Below are 18,707 nucleotides of genomic sequence, written 5' to 3'. Positions count from 1 at the left end.
GCCACATAAAAGCTGTGAGCATTAGATTGTTATTTAGTTGCAAGGCACTTTTAATCATCCAAAGAGAATGTCACACATTGAGGGAGATGCAGGGCATATAAGCTTAAACAGAACAGTACACTGAAGCCTTTATTTTCCAGGACAATCATTTTCCATGTCAGTATATAGTGCCAACAATTGCATTTTTTTAACAAACAGGGTCCCCCAAATTTTCCATCTTCACTCTATTTTTTCCCCCCGACAGGGGACGCTTCAAAAATGAATGATGAACCAAGCCAGTCATTAATTTTGGAAGCATCTTCTATATGTCCATCAAGACAGTCCAGTGTGCCATCCACTAAAACACAGTTCAAAACCAAATCATCAGTGTGTCTCCTATTTTTGCTGCCTGCCTGAGACTGCAAAACTAGGTGGAGGACAGAAACCCCTTGGCAGGCCGCTGAATTCCACCGGTGGTTTGCCATGCAGTTTGAGGCTCACCCAACATGAAATTCTGCTTCAAGGCTAAACAAATGGAACCTCGTATTGAAAGCATCTATAAATTGTAAATTACTACTTTTTTTTAAAAAAAAAAGCACATTCCTGGTAAAGAATATATATGACTGCTTCCTTCTACAGAGGGCTGCATAACTGAACATTGTAACAGAAGGGAGGAAAAGGTAAAAAAAGGATTGTTCCTTTTGAAACATGTGTCATGTTTAGTCCTTGAATAACTTTTTTTTTTTTAATTTCATGTGAGCAGCTCAAACATTTAACTTCAGATTTTTCTTTTTTTTAAATGAAAGGATTTGGGCTTCATATAAATCATAATCAGAACTGGTAGATTCTATTACATGAAATCTTTCCATTCATTTCATCTGCTTCTCTTCCGCATTGACATTCAAAAGTACAGTATAATACAGTATTTCTCAACCTTGGCGACTTTAAGATAAGTGGATTTCAATTCCCAGAATTCCCCAGCCAGCATGCTGGCTGGGGAATTCTGGGAGCTGAAGTCCACGTATCTTAAAGTCACCAAGGTTGAGAAACACTGGTATAATAGATACAAACACATATGCATGACCAAAATTTCAGCTGGATATCAGTGCTTTACAGGACAATCCTTTGTGAACTTACTCAGAAGGAAGCCCCACTATACCCAACAGAAATGTTGGGTTTATTCCCTGGTAAGTGTGCAAAGGATTACAATCTAACAGTGCATTCTCTAATATGCCTCCTTAGAAGTAAGCCCTATTGAATTTATTGGAACTTAGCTTCCAAGCAAATGTGAATATAGGTCTGCAGCAGCTATTGTGAATCTATCTCAAAAGAAAACATACAACATTGATACAAATATATATATAAACACATAATCAGTATAAAAGCTTGTATTTATGAAAAATATTTTTTTCGGCAACAGTCTTCCCCTGAGGGTATACCACATATATGTTGGATTCATAAATATTGTTCTGCACTGCAGCTTAGTTATCCAAGTTCATTTCTTCCAGGATGAATAAATTGCTTCAGTCACCTGACAAGTCTGCAGTGGTTGCCTCAAGATATGTTCCCTACTATAAGGTGATGAAGAACAACCGCATCAATGGGGCCTCCGAAAAATCTGGAGAAGATTCCTTCTTCCACATATGGAAGATACAAGAGCAGGACCAATAGGGAGCAATTGTGTACCACATGGCCAGGATTTCAATGTTTCCTTACCCCCATTATAGTTCATTGGCTTTTCTGGACCCAGTCCCAACTATCTTCATTCTCTTGTCTATTCTTCTCAGCCTCAATGATTTCTTTGTATTTTCTGCGAAAGAAGCCCATCTGCAAATTTAAAAAAAGGGAGGAGGGAATAAACAGCTTTATGAATATTTGGATTGATTTCCTGCATTTTTAATATATACTCAGGTTGCTTCACCCCTCTGTTAAACTGACTTGCTTGGTTTGAAGACTCAACAGTTTGAATGGAACTCATCAGAAAACAAAAGAGCTCAGATCAGGGTTCCCAAATATGATGCATTCCAAGAGCATGGGACATATTGGGTGGAAATTCCAAGAGCTGCATTCCAATACATATGTAAAGTAGCAATGCAAGTAGAGATTTGAGTTGAGATTGTATTAGGTATGGAAGCTTCATGGGCCAGGTCATTATGAACACAAGAGAAAAAGCCATGTTAGGCCACACTGGTTCAAACAAACAAACATGCTTCTGAGAAAGTAACAAGCAGAATACGAAATTCAAAACACTTCTCTGTTGTTTATTCCCAGCAGTCACATATAAAGAACTATGTGATCTTTGCTTTCCTTTAGTTTGAATCAGTATTCAAATTTGATAGCCTGTCTTCTGATTCCTTTAATTACCATGGTCCCTCTGCTTACTGACAATACTGTTCTCTGCCTTTTTATTTCATAGACCCAGATCGATAAAGGAAAATAAAAATGGCCTTTGTTGTTGAAATGCAGAATTACAGATCCCCAACCCCCACCCTACACTCAAAAAGGCACATGTTTAGGAAGTAAAAGCACCAAAAAGTGTGTAATATGGGGGAAATAATGTTACAAGAAGGTATTCTATTTTATTAAGAGAAATGCACAGAAAGACATGATAGGAGAAAGAAGCATTGAAAGAAACCAGTGTAGGAAATTAACCCCTATGCTAAAATATACTAACACACACTCCTTCCCTTTTGCAACCTTCCCTAATAATTATGCTTCACCTCTTCCTCCCTCTAAAATTCCAGTGCTATTTGCTAGAACTTCCTGCTTTATGATAGGAAGAAGAGAAAGCTCCTTGGGGGTTCCATGGCTATTATGCATGTTTTCTCAGGTTATAGCAGTTATTTTTAGTGGGGCTTCAAGAGAAGAGGCTTGTGCTTCCCCATAAAACTAGCATTTGATGATCTACTTGAGATTTCACCCAATAACCCAAATGCCTTTTTTGCCTTTAATAGGCAGAGGCTCTCTTGGAGTCTCCTGCCCCTTGGCATTTCAGCAGTATGTTTGATGGTCCCACCTTGTGATTAAGTGGCTGCTTTTAGAAGTAGCAAAGTGGGGAGGTTTTGCTACTCATTAAGATTTTAAAAAATGTCCTCCACCTTAAAATAATTCTCCAAAATGGTACCAAATTTTAGTTTAGGAAAAACTCCAGGACAACTTTTTTCTGAAGTGTTATATTAAAAGTATCTTATGATATTCTGTAAGAAATAAATACTTTACACTCACATTAACTGCTTTGGTACAGATTGTCCAGGAGAGGAGTATAGTTGCAAACTCAGAAGCTCAGCATGAAACCACCAAATCTTACCTCCTGCATGAGCCCCTGAATAGGAATTGCGTAAGTACCCAACTATCCAGAAAGACTGTACTGTTTCAATGGGAGATCGTATTCACTGTGCTGGAGAACATCTGCAACCTTTCTGTTCAGTTTGAAATTGTGGACCACTATTTTGGCTGGTCATTTAATATTAATTGGTGGCTTTACAAGTCCCCACCCTCAACTAAAGTACTTTCGTTCTGTAAACAATTGAGTCTTATCTTCCTTACTGGGATTTTTATGCCATTCCATAAACAAAAATGATTGCAATAAAGAGGTTTGGGTAACCATTCAAGAGTAATTGCTCAAATGTAGCAGCATGCCATTGAGATCATTAAGTCAATATTTTGTTCATTGTAATTAAACATTTATGTAACTCCTACTGTTTTAAACCTGTTTTCACCCTCCTGCAGGGTGTGATGTTTTAGTGCACCTCCATCAGTCAGATGTTATTACCCTCTTTCCCAACATGGAATGCATTTAAAACAGCTTTGTACATCAGCTTTGATCCTGCTATGTTTTTCTTAAACATGGGTTTTTAATTGAAAATCTTTTATGGAATTGCATGTCCTCCAAAAGTTCAGAATTTGGGGGCATTTCTGCCTAAATGCAATGCTGGAAAGCAAGAAAAAACTATTATTTATATAATGATCTAAGTATCAGGTTGCATCATTTGTACATGATGCATTAGCACAGCTGGGCTGCATGTCCAGCATCATGTTTCAATCAGGCTTCATTCATTATTTTGTTGACCTTTGGGAAAGTTTGCTTATCTCACCTCGATATCAATAATTCCCCATTCTGATGGGCATTGGGATAAAAGGATTGCAATAGAACAAATTTCACAGTTTAGAAATGGTTCGCATAGTTTGCATAACTAACTGAGTCTGATGTACAATAACCTCAGAGTAGAGGTTTGTAATATGTAATATGCTTTACTTATTACATTAAACAAATAGCGGCCCCAATGACTGCCATGAAAAGCTTCAGCTGGAACAAAATACTGCACCATGCCTTCTGATAAAATTTGTTGGAAATGTATTGCATTAATATTCTAGTATCTGCACTGGCTCATGACTATCCTCCATCAAGGCACTTCATGATGTCCTGTAAGATCTTTCAGGTTTTGGGCTTAGCATACTTAAAGGATTGTCTTTGTCTATTCAGCCACTACGTTTTAACATTCTCTGAGGCTATGTGTGATCCAGGAGCTCTTAAAACACCCTTTCCCAACCTTGGTGCCCTCCCAATGTTTGCACTTCAGTCCACTATTGCTATTGCTGAGAATTCTGGGAGATGAAGTCCATACAGTGGGATGGCAATTAGGTTGGGGAAGTTGTCATAAAACAGGTACTAGTAGAAACTGCACCTTAGCTTTGGCATTCCTTTCCCCTGGACATATGCAGAAGCCCAAACCTATATACCAGCCATATTATTTCTATTCCGTCTGACTTTTGCTGGATAGAAACAGAAGAGAGATTTGTCTGAGGACCTGCAAGATGGACAATAAGCTTAAGATCAAACATGACCATTTTGTAAACGCAGACTAGGTGCCATGAGGTCTGTGTAAGAAGCAGACTGCAAGTAGTCCATTACAAAAGGATGGGAGAAAAAGGCCCAGGATTTAAAACTGGAGCAGACATTTATAAAGAGAGAATCAGATCCTAAGCTTGAAGCTGCTTCTGCTGTAGTAAGGGTCTTCATATCTGCAATAATATATCTTATCTACTCAAGTTGAGTTCCTGACTTCCCAAGAGAAAAGTGAGTTCTAAAAAAAGGCAGGCACCTGGGGGAAGCCTTTAACAGTGCACACCTTTTCTATAGCTGAGATCAACATTTCACCTTTCACACAGCACTTGAAAAAGTGAGCAAACAGTATAATCAAGTGAGAGGCCCATGAAGTTAATTTCCACATATTGGTAAGACTGAAAAGAATTTAAAGGCAAAAATACAGGAACCCCACAATTTATGCCAAAGGATGTGAATGGGTGAGTGAACGGAGGAAAGAACAAACAAAAAAATAAGGCAGCAGCTCACAAAAATCCTAAACTAAAAGAGACCAGAATACTTGAATGAGACCTCAGATAAGATAGCCTGAATCACTTTAGACTGAATCCAGTCCAAAAATTACTCTAAGGGGAAAAGCTAAAACAGCCTTCCCTACTATTATGCCCATTAGATGTGTTGAACTACAACTCATATCATCCCCAGCCAGCATGGATCTTCTGGCTGGAGGTAATATGAGTTGTAACTCCAACATTTCTGGAAGGCAAAAGAATAGGGAAGTCTTAACTACTGCATTCTTTTCCTTTATTGCTTGAGTATCCACTGTCCCAGCGCCCCCATCACATAATATTAACTCATTTAAGCATCAGGTCCCAAACTTATTGTCTAAAGAGGAGCAGTCCATGGACAGTTTGACCTCCTTATCAAATCAGTGAGCATAGGAGATATACTGTTGTTGCACCGCCACCTTTCAAAGGAATTTAATAAATACAGCAGGACACAAGTGTTGTGTGACTTGCATCCATCCCTGAAATATGCACACATTTGATTTATCTTCCTTTACAATGGCTTGCTGAGCCCTAAAGGTGCCTATTCTTCATACAAACCACATACTTTGAACATTAAAATCTACACTTGCAGTTACGATCAAAATTACAGAAACGCCTTTTAATTTCCTCCAGGGCCAAACAAACAAGAACAAACTATTTCCTACTGTTCTTTTAATAAAAACTGCCGGCTTGCAAAACATCTGCTTCAGAAATTATCACTAAAAGTTTGTTGCAACAATTTCTAGCATTTCTATCATTTCACCACTGGATAAGGAATATGTTCCTCCCATAAGCAGTAAAAGAAGTTGGAAAAGTTAATCAATATTAATGAAGCATGAAATTCAGAATCTACAGGTGATCCTGCTATGAATCCAGAAACAGAGTTGCTGTAATAAGCTAAGAAGTACACTGAAATCAAGCCAAAAAATAGGCAGATCAACAAAGGGGGAGGGAGAATTTTCAGTCTGATACATGAAATCTGCCTTGGCTTAGTTTCCAATGCAAACAAAATTTTGCATTATTTATAAGTAACTGTTAAGCAATAACATGCAGACTTTAAGGAACATCTCTAAACTGTTATTCATTCTTCTAGCTTCCTTGTAAGATTGAATGTCTTCTCCCCTTTCCTCTTCTGATATGTCAGTTTGCTTGCATTTTTATTAACTGCAGTTTAGCATGTTGTGCACCTGAAGGTAAGCCTGACTACAGCCTGCTCTACAATCTTGAGTATTCACCACATAACCTACGATTTTAACCACTGATCGTTAAACAATCCTTGGTAGCCTGATTAGCACATTATGCCAATCTATAATGGGTGGGCTCACATATATTAAATCAAAAACACAGCACAGAATTAGGGATGAACAAGACTGTTAGGTAGGGATGAATTAGATGATGTGATTAATCAAAAACAGAATTGGACATTTTTAAATTCTTGGACAACCAAGAGATATGAAGCCTAGGTATGTTATTGTCAAGGCAAGCTATGTTTATATTAACTCCTAGCACAGTTTACACATGTTGTTTCCAAATCAGATTCTGCACCAAAATACATGCAATTTCTCAATAATAATGCAGAATTTGACAGCTTATAGGATAGGAGGCTATCTAGTATCTGCCAAATTTTTGGACTTCAGCTCCCACCAACTATAACTAACACACAAGAGTATGTTTAAAAAAGTCAAGATGGCAGCCATAATGGTATCATTGAAGCTCCACCCATTTCTTGTGTGCATCCCACATGAAAAATGGCTGGAGCTTTGATCACAGTCTCATGGCCAGCATTTTGACTTTATTGACCATAGGCTGCGGACACCCGTGAATATGGACAATGTCAATGGATTATAGAAGCTGGTGTTGAAAATACCTGAAGGGAATCAGATCTAACCTTGGCTTGTATGTTTGGTGAAAAATTGCAGGTTTTTTAAATTAATTAGTTAGATTAATATCCTATTTTTCTACCAGGACCTCATAACATCATATATAGCACTCCAATTTTTATCCACACCAACATATCAGGTAGACCAGGCTAAGAGTTATATTACCTAGTGGGCTTACATGGCTGAGGCTGAACTACATGAGAGGAACTTCTTTTGCATTTTTATAAATTCATGGAAGTCAGATCCATGGCATCTTACTTCTCTCATTCATTTCATGTTTGAAAAGAGCTCAGAATTTCACACAGTGCATAGTTAACCTGTGGAATTCATCACCAGCAGTTGTGGCAATGGCAGCCAATTTTAATGATTTCAAAAGGGAACCGGAGAGGTTCATCAGGCCATCAAATGCTATTAATGTTAATGGCTGTTTACTGCCTTCTGAATCATAGGCAGCATATCTTATATACTGGTTACTGCAAAGAGACAGTATAAGGAGGCTATCACCCTTCAGGTTTGTGAACTTCCCAAATATATCCAGCTGGTCACGTGGGATGCAAAATACTGGATGAGATGGGCCAATGGCCTGATACAAAAGGGCTCTTCTTAGATTCAACTGTCCTTATACATAGGTGTCCACGGGTAGAGGTACTGGTTAAAACTGGCAAATTGGCAGCCAGAGCATCACAATACAAGTGCCACAGCTTCTGACCATGTGTGTAATATCAACACACATAGAAAAGGGCAGAGCTTGCATTGTGGTGCTCCATCTAACCTGAACCCTGTTGGGAGTTGTTGTTATGATTAAAAAGTGAGGGGATTCTATAGCCTTGGGTGACCCCATGTTTTAAATTGAGCTGCTCTACCCTTGCTGAAGTAGAGAGTAGGCAACAAACTTGGTCAGATGCTTTAAGGGATGAAGCCAATATGTCCTTGCTTCTTCAGAGGCAGGGCCAGCAATACCAGCCCATTTTGGTCTATGCCTACTGCTAACTGTGTAATAAAAACTCTGGGCAGGTCAGGCACTTTCCATTTATCTTATTAACACAGAAGTCATTTATTTTATTTCTTATCTTTCTATTCTTTTTTTCTTAAAGGTATATCCCACCTTTCTTCCAGAAGCTCAAGATAGCATACTTCAGATCACCCTCTATTTTAGCCTCACAGCAACCCTGTGAAGATGAACCTGGGGCTGGGGGGCAAATGAGAGACAATGACTATTTACCAGATAAGCTTCAGAAAAGGGGGATGCTTGGAGATCAAAGGCTGAGATAAAGCAATATTAGGTGAGAACATCATGTGGTGAAGTTGTTGTACTAGTTAACTTAAGAAAGCATCACGACTGGTATGGAGATGCAAACCCATCTTTGATATTTCTACCTCAGGAAAAGTCACTATATGTTCAAGACATTTCTTAAACTAGAATTCCACAAAGAAAAACATTTCCACACAAGGTGTGTGTCAGTTCAGGTTGTGCAACTGTCTTCTATTCAAAGAACTGTTTGGCATACCAATTCTTACAGTTCTTTTCTATCTGTTTTAATGCCTTTCAAAATTCAGTTCAGCTATATAGTGTGTGTTAAGTCCTTCTCATGGACTTAGCAAAATGTACAGCCTCTGGAACATTGTTTTCCCAACAATCACATCCCAACAGCTAATGCTAATTTCTGCTTCTAACAAAAGTGAGTCCTGATTTGTAAAATGTGCACATTGTGTACATTTCTCTCCCCTATTGTACAATAAACTGAACAGCACTAGTCACTGCTTTTCGATTCCCACCCTAAATCTAAGCTGTTTGAAATTTCTCAGAAACTTGTTACTTTATGTAGAACCTGCCTCTGCATATGAAGATTTTGCTAACTAAAGAGAAAAGAATCAGTATTAGTAGCATTATTCATAATCAGTGTCAAAAAGTCTAGTAGGGAAAATAAACCCAAATTGATGGGCTGGAAAATGAACATCAACACCCTGAAAACCTAGTTTGAGTTGATAGTTTTGATGTGCTTGGGATGACAACAAAGCAGAGAGAGGTATAAAGCAGTGGAAGCACTCTGGCAATCTGACCGCAGCATAAGAAAGAATGCCAATTTCCATGTCCTTGCTAGAGCAGCAGCTATCATAAGGACCCAACAGTTTCTCCTAGGAAATTCCGAATGGCTCCCAGGGAATTAAAAAAAAAATACTTGAGTTGAGCCTTTTAGCCATTCAGAATAGTCAAGATGGATTCACTGAACCATCCATTTTTGAGTGAAAGAGACTGAGGGAATGAAAAGATCCAGGTCTGAGTGTATGCTCAGCTACAGAAGTTCACTAGGCGATTTAGCCAATCATCCTCTCTCAGCCCAGCCTACTTCACGGGATTGACTGTGAGGATAAACAGGAGAGAATACTATGTGCATTGCCTTCAGCTTCCAAACAAAAGGTGAGTTAATTATCTAACTTTTGTTCAACTCACTGTAACCATTGCTGGCAGAGGCCATCCAGCCTCTGCTTAAATCCATCCAGGGAAAGGCCACCTCCCAGGGCAGTCTGTTTCTACCTTGCTTAGCTTGCTCACCACACTTAGCTTCCTGGTAGTTTCAACCCACCTCTTCTAATCCTGCTTTCAGGAGCTAGGGAGAAGAGACACGCTTCATGTCTTGCATGACAGCCCTTCACCTCTTTGAAAGCCTTTCTTTAACATTACCTTCAACTAGCTAAGCACTCCCATTTTTTTTTTTCACTCTCCTGGTCACCTTCCCTGAGGACATTTTAAGCTTGTGTGCCTAAGCCTCCCTTAGAGGAAGAGGAGACACTGTACTAGACACAGCCCTACCAGCCCAGAACAGAGTGGAATTACCACTTCTCATAATCTCAACCCAGTGTTTTTATTAACTACGATCATTTCTTTATTCGTAATAACAGTGAAACTGGCTCTCAGTGGAACTGAAATTCATGAGCAGCTGGAATTTAAAAGCTGATCCCCCAACCTTTTAGCTGAGCAAAATCAAAGCTATTTCTTGTGATATGTTAATACTTATCCAGCATAGCTACACTGCCATCTACTGCATTTCTGAAATAAAACTTTTAGAGGGAAAAAATTGGATTTCTATTTGGAACACAACAAAAGGCAATTTGGAATTCACTCAAATGAATGTCGCAGTCAAAAATACACAGATACCTAAAATATTATGCAATTTCGGCTTTTAACGAGCTCTTTGTCTCTTTCCTCCTCATCTTTATCATGTATAAAAATAGGTCACTCAGACCAAAAATAGACAGCTGGATTAAACAGTAATTAATCACCACAACAAGAAGAGACAACTAAAGGCTTAAATGTCCACTGAACTGCCAACAGAAACAGCTCAGGAAAGGTTAAAGGGAAGGCACTGAATGGAAAAAAAATGCCTTTCCAAAGTGTAGCAAACAGATCTCTGAAGTGGAAAGTTTACAGCTAAATCTGAACTGCTAGTTCCAATGCAAGAAGAAACCCAAATGTACTGGGAATATGAAACTCCAAACTTGAATGTGGCATAGCATAACCAAGCATTGTCACTGCCCCCTGATCTAACGTGCCACTGCCTGTTTAACTGTAGAGCTGTTATGAAACTATATATAGCTTTCCAGGCTACACTGACAATTCCAAGTGGAACGTCTATTTATTAATCAGTAAATATGCATGCAATTTAACTGACCTTATTTTCTTGTGCATATTCTCCAGGGTCACTTGGAAATTATGCACGGTGATGGATAATTGAAGTTTATGCATGTAATATATTTTGGCCATCACCTTGCCAAAAGCTATCTTCCAATTTCCTGAAAATGTTCTTCCCCTGAAAAACAAGCTTCTGTTTTTGTACCTCCTTCTCAGGGTGCTTGACAATTTCTTTCAAATTCCTTCTGGAGGTACTTTTTCACTTTTCTGGGGAAGGGGGTCGTGAGGTAACAAAGAATGCTTTTTATCTTGATACACTTTTCTTGAACCCTTTGCAGCTCTGTGGTCACCTACACTTCCTGATTTGGAAAGAAAGAGGGCAAAAGGGAGAAATTCCCTCATGTTTCCTCTGCATTCAATTGACATATGTGAAGCCAAGGAGAAATCAGACTGCTGGGTAAGTAAAGACAAACACTTTGACATACCCACATGTCAGCTCATAACTAAAGTACTTACAGGAACCCCATAGTCCACACTTCACAATTTCACTGTCATGTCCTTTTTTCTTTTTTTGGATAAAAAATGAAGAGCAATGTTTTTTTCATTAATTTAAACCCAAATTATTTTTAAAAAGCCAAGAAAAATGGTCAGCACATTACTGAGTTCATGTGAATGTGGAGAATTATCCTTGTATTATCCAGGTTCTCTATTGATCTCACTTTAAGAACAGAGGCACTAAAGGCAGGTTCAAAATATAACTGTTTCCCATCTGTCAAGCACTTTTCCTTAAAAGTATGAAGAATGGGAAATAAAGACAAGCTGTTTGAGTGGCATTTGAACAAACATCTACAGGTTTCTTCCTGCCTCCCATTATGCCTAGGCTCTGGTCAGAAGTCGTGACTTCAGCTTAATGGTGGTTCACAGGCCACTACAAGCTATAATAAAGGAGACAAGGCAAAGGACAGTGTAGCATGATTTCAGTGGTTTGCCTGTGGGCTTCATAAACTTTGACTTAGGATCCCCCAAGTCCAGTTTGTCTTTTGACCTTTGCAGTCAATATTGTTTAGGCTATGTACTTTTTTTGCAGTAATTCTACTCCATTCAAATTCCAACTATATTATGACAGTGTCACTTTAACTCCTTTTACTTCTTCTAGATCAGTGTTGTCCAAACTTGGCCACTTTAAGATGAGTGGACTTCAACTCCCACAATTCCCCAGCCAGCCATGCTGGCTGGGGAATTGTGGGAGTTGAAGTCCACTCATCTTAAAGTGGCCAAGTTTGGACAACACTGATCTAGATATTGGTCATGACCTGCTCAAATCCAAGGTCTTCTACAGCCCTGCTGAGTTCCATCCCTTGCTTTATTCTTTTTTTGAAACAAACAGGATTTTATATTTGAATGCATTTCCCCCATTTTACCAAACAAAATTTGTCATAAAGTCATCTACTGCGGTGAGGCTAGTAAAAATATAAATTGTTCCCTACAGTGTTCAGGAAACTGAGTATTTGTTCCAAATATATATTTTTTAAAAATTGTCCAAGTACATTCATAGTTCACAAATCCAAGTTGGAACACAGTAGTAGTTAAATGCTATTTCGTTGTCCAGCATATGATTTACTGAATGTGTTGCTCCTTTTTTCTCTTGAAGGGATGCAAAAATATTTTTAAAAGATCTCTGGCATCACTTGAAACACTCTACATTCAGGCTAAACTTTAAACACTATTACTGAGGTCAATCAAAGGGTAATACAGTTTAATTATGGTCCATTTTGTCTGCCAAAAATACAGTACATCTGACAGAACATTGTATTTGTTATATAATTATTAGTATAAGCAATTGCTGTATATTTGGTTCAACCAATGGTAAATACAGATCAAGGAATTCATACTTTCCAGTTTTCAAATCAATGGACCTCTGAAAGGATTATTTATTTTTAAAATGCATCTGGTGCAGTTTATATTTCTGAGCAATTTCTAATCATATGTACTTATTTGCAGTTTTAAATTTGACATACATATATGCCTTGGCTGGGGTTAAGAACGCTAGTTATTCTGAAAAGCTGTCTACACCATAAAAGGACTTTTTGCTTGTCAAGAGATTATGTATGTTTATAGGGTGCAAAGTAAAGGGTAAAATGCCTAACTGGTTTCTGACGTACAGAGTCCCCACTGACTACGCTTTAAAATCTGATATACTGTTTACCCACACGGTTGTATAGAATACAAATATTTATGCAGACCACCAATAAAGTCCCTTTATTTGTGGAGGAGAAACTGCAATATCATGAAGGGTGGGAATGATTTGATCAAACTCTTATTTATATTAAGTGGCAACCACGCATAATCAATTCTGTTTCTCCAAAGGATCTGTCAGAGTACTGTACATATGAGGAAAAAACTATGGTGCTCATATTAGCTCACTCCTGGGCAGCTCCATGTGCTGAAGAAATTTATTGGGCATTTTCTTATCCATTGGAAAGAATTCATTGGATGTAAACTAAGAACCTCATGGGTTTGTTTGTAGCAACTGAGGATTTTTTCCTGATGAGTTTCTCTTTTCCTTTAGTGGCCAGTTCTGTCCTGCCTGGAGCAGGAGCTCTAATTTTATTCTCTCTGGACTGCTTTATGCTATAACCTTGTTCACATATTGAACTAAGCCATTAAATATTTTGCACAGTTTTGTCTTAGGATGTTGCATGAGTCCAACCACTATAATAAGGTTTAGCAAATAGGTGAATTTGGTAACTCCATCTCTATCTCTTGATATCAACATAATCAAGTAATGACTTGGTCTATATAGATATGATGATGAAAATAATCATAAAAATTATAAAAAATATTTTTAAAAGTTGATCAAAATATATACAAAAAGTGGGATGAAAATAATAATAATAATAATCTGCCTATCCCACATCCTTGGGAAGGATAGGTGGGTAAAAATGCCAAATCCAGTCTAAAAATCTGTCTGACTGTGCAAGCAACCATAATAATAAGCCACCACCTAACTCCCAGCAACTCTGGGTAGTTTACAAATTGTTTAAAACATTAAAAATAAACAAAGAAACACAAAGAAGGGTAAAGATGGAAGGATGACAATACTGGGTGGGAACAAAGGAAAACAACCCAGGTTAAATGGAGGCCTTCCATACCAAAGGCATGGAAAGGCATACCAAATTCCATACCAAAGGCATGAAAAGTGAGGAGTCAGGTCTTCAAGGCCTCCAAAATACCAGCAGAATAGGGGCCACTCAGATCTTGAAGGAGGACCTCATTCCAGAGAGCAGGTGCTGCTATAGAGAAGGTGTACTTCTGGGGTCCTGATAGATGGTATTGTTTAACTGAAGGTACCCAGAGCATGTCAACCCTGCCAGATACTATGGGAGATAACTGGTCCCTCAAGTAACCAGGCCCTATGCCATGCAGGGCTTTATAGATATCTACCAGCACCTTGAATCACACCCAGAAGCAAACTGGCCACCAAGGCAGCTTGCAAAGCAGAGGTGATACAGGAGCATACCAAGGTATGCCCATCACTGCCTATGCTGGTGCATTTTGAACCAGCTGAACCTTCTAGGTGGTCTTCAGGGATAGCCCCAGGTACAGTGTGTTGCAGTAGCCAAGCTGTGAGGCGACCAGGGCATAAATGGCTGTCTGAAGTGCTCCCCAATCTAGGAAAGGCACAACTGGCATGCCGGATAAACCTGGGCAAATGCCTTCCTGGCCCCAGCTGCCACCTGCTCAGCTAGTAGTAGCTGTGTGCCTAGGAAGTCACCCAAATTGAACACCACCCTTGAATGGGGAAGTGCCATCAAGGTCAAAGATGGAATATCCCTAGATCTGGGTGGTCCAAACACCCACAACCACTTGGTCTTGGTAGGATTGAGTCAGAGATGGCTCCTCCCCATTCAAACCCACACAGCCTCCAGGCACTGGGACAGAACCTTGACAGCCTCACCTGGTCGGCCTTGAGCTGTAAGATATAACTGAGTATCAGCAGCACACTGATGATATCGAACGAGCCCCAAATCTGAATCCCTCCTCTCTATTCAACACATAACACTAAGAAATGACAACTGACCCAGAGTTAGTTTAAACAAAGTCTCTTGGGTACAATTCCACTATATCAAGCTACATTAATTTGTGCTTGTCAATCAAATCTCAACATTAAAAGATATGTTTTGTACTGTCCAAAAACCATTATATTCTGGAGAAAAAAAGCCATAATGTAATTTGACAGGGTTTAACATCCATACTTTTTAAACTACATACCTATTACATGGAAATTGATGGCTGGACAAGAGAAATGGATTCTCTGCACCCTTCTGATTGCTAAGATACTAATTTTTCAACTTTGGAAAAATAAATTTATGGACCCAACTACTTTGTAGATTGAATGCTTGATATTACTGGCAACTTATGAATGAGTTCTTACAGACATAGACTGTGTATGGACCACTACAATGAAAACTGTACTTGAAACTATTGTGTAAAACTTTATATACATATATACGTGTATGATAAGCCCTTATATGCTTGAAGTTGTTGCTGTTGTTTTTCTTTTTCAGTTCTGTTTGATGAAAGAAAGAAAGAAAGAAAGAAAGAAAGAAAGAAAGGAAGGAAGGAAGGAAGGAAGGAAGGAAGGAAGGAAGGAAGGAAGGAAGGAAGGAAGGAAGGAAGGAAGGAAGGAAGGAAGGAAGGAAGGAAGGAAGGAATGCAGGCAGGCAGGCAGGCAGGCAGGCAGGCAGGCAAAAAATCTCAACAATCAACTCAATCATATCTCAGCAGAAGGATAATAAGTTCATGTATGCTTAGAACATAGAGTCTTCTGAGGGCTTTGAATTTACAAAAGAGGACAAATATTTAAATTACCAGCTGGTAACATGTTACACTCCTTTTAGAAGACTGCACGTTTCATGAAACTGTCACCACAAAGTGCCAAGACAAACTGAGTGGTTCAGTTTCAGATCCATATGAACACTAATAATTAGTAATAATTCCATTGCTTCAGTATTTATTATTAATATAATAGTTGTTGGCTTGGCGACTTATGTATATTTGGATAATATTTTTAATTGGTAATGTGGAATTGTTTTGTTCAGTTATATTTTTGTTGTGGTCAAAGCAATACAAATTTTCTTAAAATATATTAAGGTAATTTATATTATATTAATGATATGATAGATATATATATATATGATATTAAACCTTCCCCAATGTTAACACCCTCCACATGCATTGGACTGCAACTCCCACCATCTCAGCCAATTACCTTGCTGACTGATATAGCTTTCTAACACCTCTGTAGAATTCCAGATAGAGAAGGCTACATTATATTAGATAAGCTGTTTTAGAAAGATTGCTTAATGTTTAGTCTGTCAGAAAAGAAAGTTGGAGAGAGAATCCAAATCAGGAGTGTTTGAAAGGGACAGAACATGAGCTAGAAGGATCTGATTTTCTTTCTTATTTTTTTTCTTATGTTAGTACTGTCCCATTTTTGCACAGGCACATGGAAAATCAAATACAATTCTCCTAATAGGACAACTGCAATGTATTTTCTCTTACATTTAGAATTATGCATGAACTTTTCAAGCTGAAAATTGCACTGTAGAAGTAAAAAAGACTGGATATCAGTATTTAATTGCATTTTGGTTCAAATATGACAAAGGGAATGCTGGGTAACTTCAGATTAAAATGCAAAGCCAAAAATATTCTCTTCCATCCTGCAGCACCTGTAACCCACTGTGATGAGGTCATTGCACAAAGGATGCAACTTAATACTTGCATTCACATTGTTTGACACAAGTACTAAGTGGGATTATTTGTATCATGATATACGTGTCATCATTTTCCCTCTCTCTCTGTAGATGTCTGTACTCCCATCTCTATGAGTAATGTAAGGTGAGGTTCAGCCTAAAAATTGTAACCAAATGTAAGCAGCTTTCAAATCTAAACTTCTACATGTGAGAGAGGAAAGATTCTCTCAGCAATTATATAGATTATATAGATTTTACAACTGCTTATTATGTACAGATGAATTTCAGTAATTCAAAAACCATAAACCTGAAACCACTTATGACAGAACTGTAGTAGTAATTGTTTGTAATGTTGTAATGTGAAAACAATAACAGTAAACTGCAAATAGGTGAACTAAACTTGTTTTTAATTTTAACCCGTTTGGGACAGAATCCTGGCAATTAATTGCCCCTCTGAGAAATTGCATTAACCATGCTGAGTATGAATGTTGGGTTAAAATCTACTGCCCTATTATACACAATACAAAAGTATAATTGGAAGCACACAAGCACCATTTTTCTGGAATTGTGCCAAGCTAAAGTAGGTGAAAGTGATTTTGATATGAGTATGTTAAGTTTTATCCAATATGAAACAAACTGAGATCCAGTACAGGTTATGAGGTTGCTACATATCAATTGCTTTTGAAACACACACTTGTTCTACAGCAGATGGGCTCTATTTTGTCCCCCCCCCGCCCGCCCCAGCTTGAATCTGCAGATTACTTGCTTTGGGGATGGATCAGGCCAAGAAATACTTTATATTACCTGGGGCCAAACTATCCACCTTCAGCCCTACTACGCAGCTACACTTTAAGAACTGTTTCATGTGCGTAAAGCATGTGCTTGCTGGTATGAGAGACTCAACTGGAAAATATAATAGAACAGAACTACTGGCAATGGAACCAGAGGTATGGAACTCCCTGTCACTGTTCACCACTTAAGGGAGCCCCAAAGATCTCCCTCTTCACATCTTCCTTTTTAAAAAAGGCTACAACTGCCTTAGGCCAGAGTTCACAAACTAAGATGCCTCTCTGATATTCCCTTCCTACCCTGCAAAGTTGCTCCAACTATACTTTTTTAAGTGATGCGTGGGACTCCAGGACTGGTGTTGCTGTGGCAGCCTTAAGTTACAGTCCACTGTAAGAGCACTATTTTGTTCTTATCACTTAATGTGAAGAACATTATTCTCTCAGTAAAGATTAACTTGATTGTTTGAATCTTGTTCTGTGAAAACTCTGTATCATCGGAATATAAACTTAATTTATATTCTCCAAATATGAGGTAAGGCAGCCCACATTTGTTTGTAAGGCTGTAACCCTACATTTAATATGCTAGGAGGAGTCCCAATGACAGAGTTCACTTCTGAGTAGACATACACAGAGTTTTGCTATTCTTTGTGTCATGATTATCATAAAATATACTCCTTTGAAGCAGGCTTTCCATTAGACAGGAGTGGGCAAACTTCTGATGACCATATTCAAGTGCAAAATGAGTAGACCCATGTCATATAGGTTGGCAGGCCAGAACATTCATGTGATTCCCTAGGCATGGAGAATTGTGTTGTTGTTTTCCTAGTTTAAGACATAGACTACAGCGTTTTTGTGTTTTCTGCCTCAACTCAAAGCAGCTGAGTAATTGCTGCTGAAGATTCTTGGGAGTAATGGCCATGAGGAAGCCCTGGAGAATCACAGTTAAGGGGCTCAGGACAACAATTTGGAACAACAACAAGTTCCAGGCTGCACCCGCCTGCCATGATGGTTTCCTGGTATAGGAAACAGTACATAACCTTCTTCTCTGTTTCATGCCTGGGAAAGGATAGAATTTTTTTTTTTTTTGGATCTTAAATAACAGACTACACAGAAAATCACTGGCAAAGAATAAATGCAGATCATTCCCCATTAGGAAAAAACAGTTTGACTGCAGGATTTAACCAGCAATATAAGACAAGTAATATAACGTGAGGCCATGGAGAGGGGAAAGTGGATATGCTAGGAAACATTTTAATGAATCTCTACTCTCATGTTCATTTTCAAGTTGGCTGCTCTTCCACAG

The 18,707-nt window shown here is 38.5% G+C and overlaps 1 protein-coding gene and 1 long non-coding RNA gene across 5 annotated transcripts in view; one reads left to right on the top strand and one right to left on the bottom strand.

Moving 5' to 3' along the window:
• Positions 1-116: 116 nt before the first annotated feature.
• Positions 117-18,707, bottom strand: part of ITGA9 (integrin subunit alpha 9) — a 228,395-nt gene continuing 209,804 nt past the window's right edge. For 2 of the 3 annotated variants that reach the window (XM_088149934.1, XM_088149933.1), the window contains one exon: positions 117-1,806. In XM_088149934.1, the coding sequence (XP_088006060.1) occupies positions 1,708-1,806 (99 nt within the window). In that variant the 3' untranslated portion in view covers positions 117-1,707. The remainder of the gene's footprint in view (positions 1,807-18,707) is intronic. The other variant, XR_015797714.1, reaches the window with a different exon arrangement.
• LOC148214617 (uncharacterized) overlaps positions 8,836-18,707 on the top strand; it is a 30,771-nt gene continuing 20,899 nt past the window's right edge. For both annotated transcript variants that reach the window (XR_015797715.1, XR_015797716.1), the window contains exons 1-2: positions 8,836-11,111; positions 11,199-11,317. This is a non-coding gene — a long non-coding RNA (uncharacterized LOC148214617). The remainder of the gene's footprint in view (positions 11,112-11,198; positions 11,318-18,707) is intronic.

This window comes from Python bivittatus, unplaced genomic scaffold (assembly GCF_059951505.1).
Source record: "Python bivittatus isolate LINGU-HERP-01145 unplaced genomic scaffold, Pbiv_v1 ctg000610_np1212, whole genome shotgun sequence".
In the NCBI taxonomy this organism is placed as follows: domain Eukaryota; kingdom Metazoa; phylum Chordata; class Lepidosauria; order Squamata; family Pythonidae; genus Python; species Python bivittatus.
This window is presented reverse-complemented; position numbering and strand designations above follow the sequence as displayed.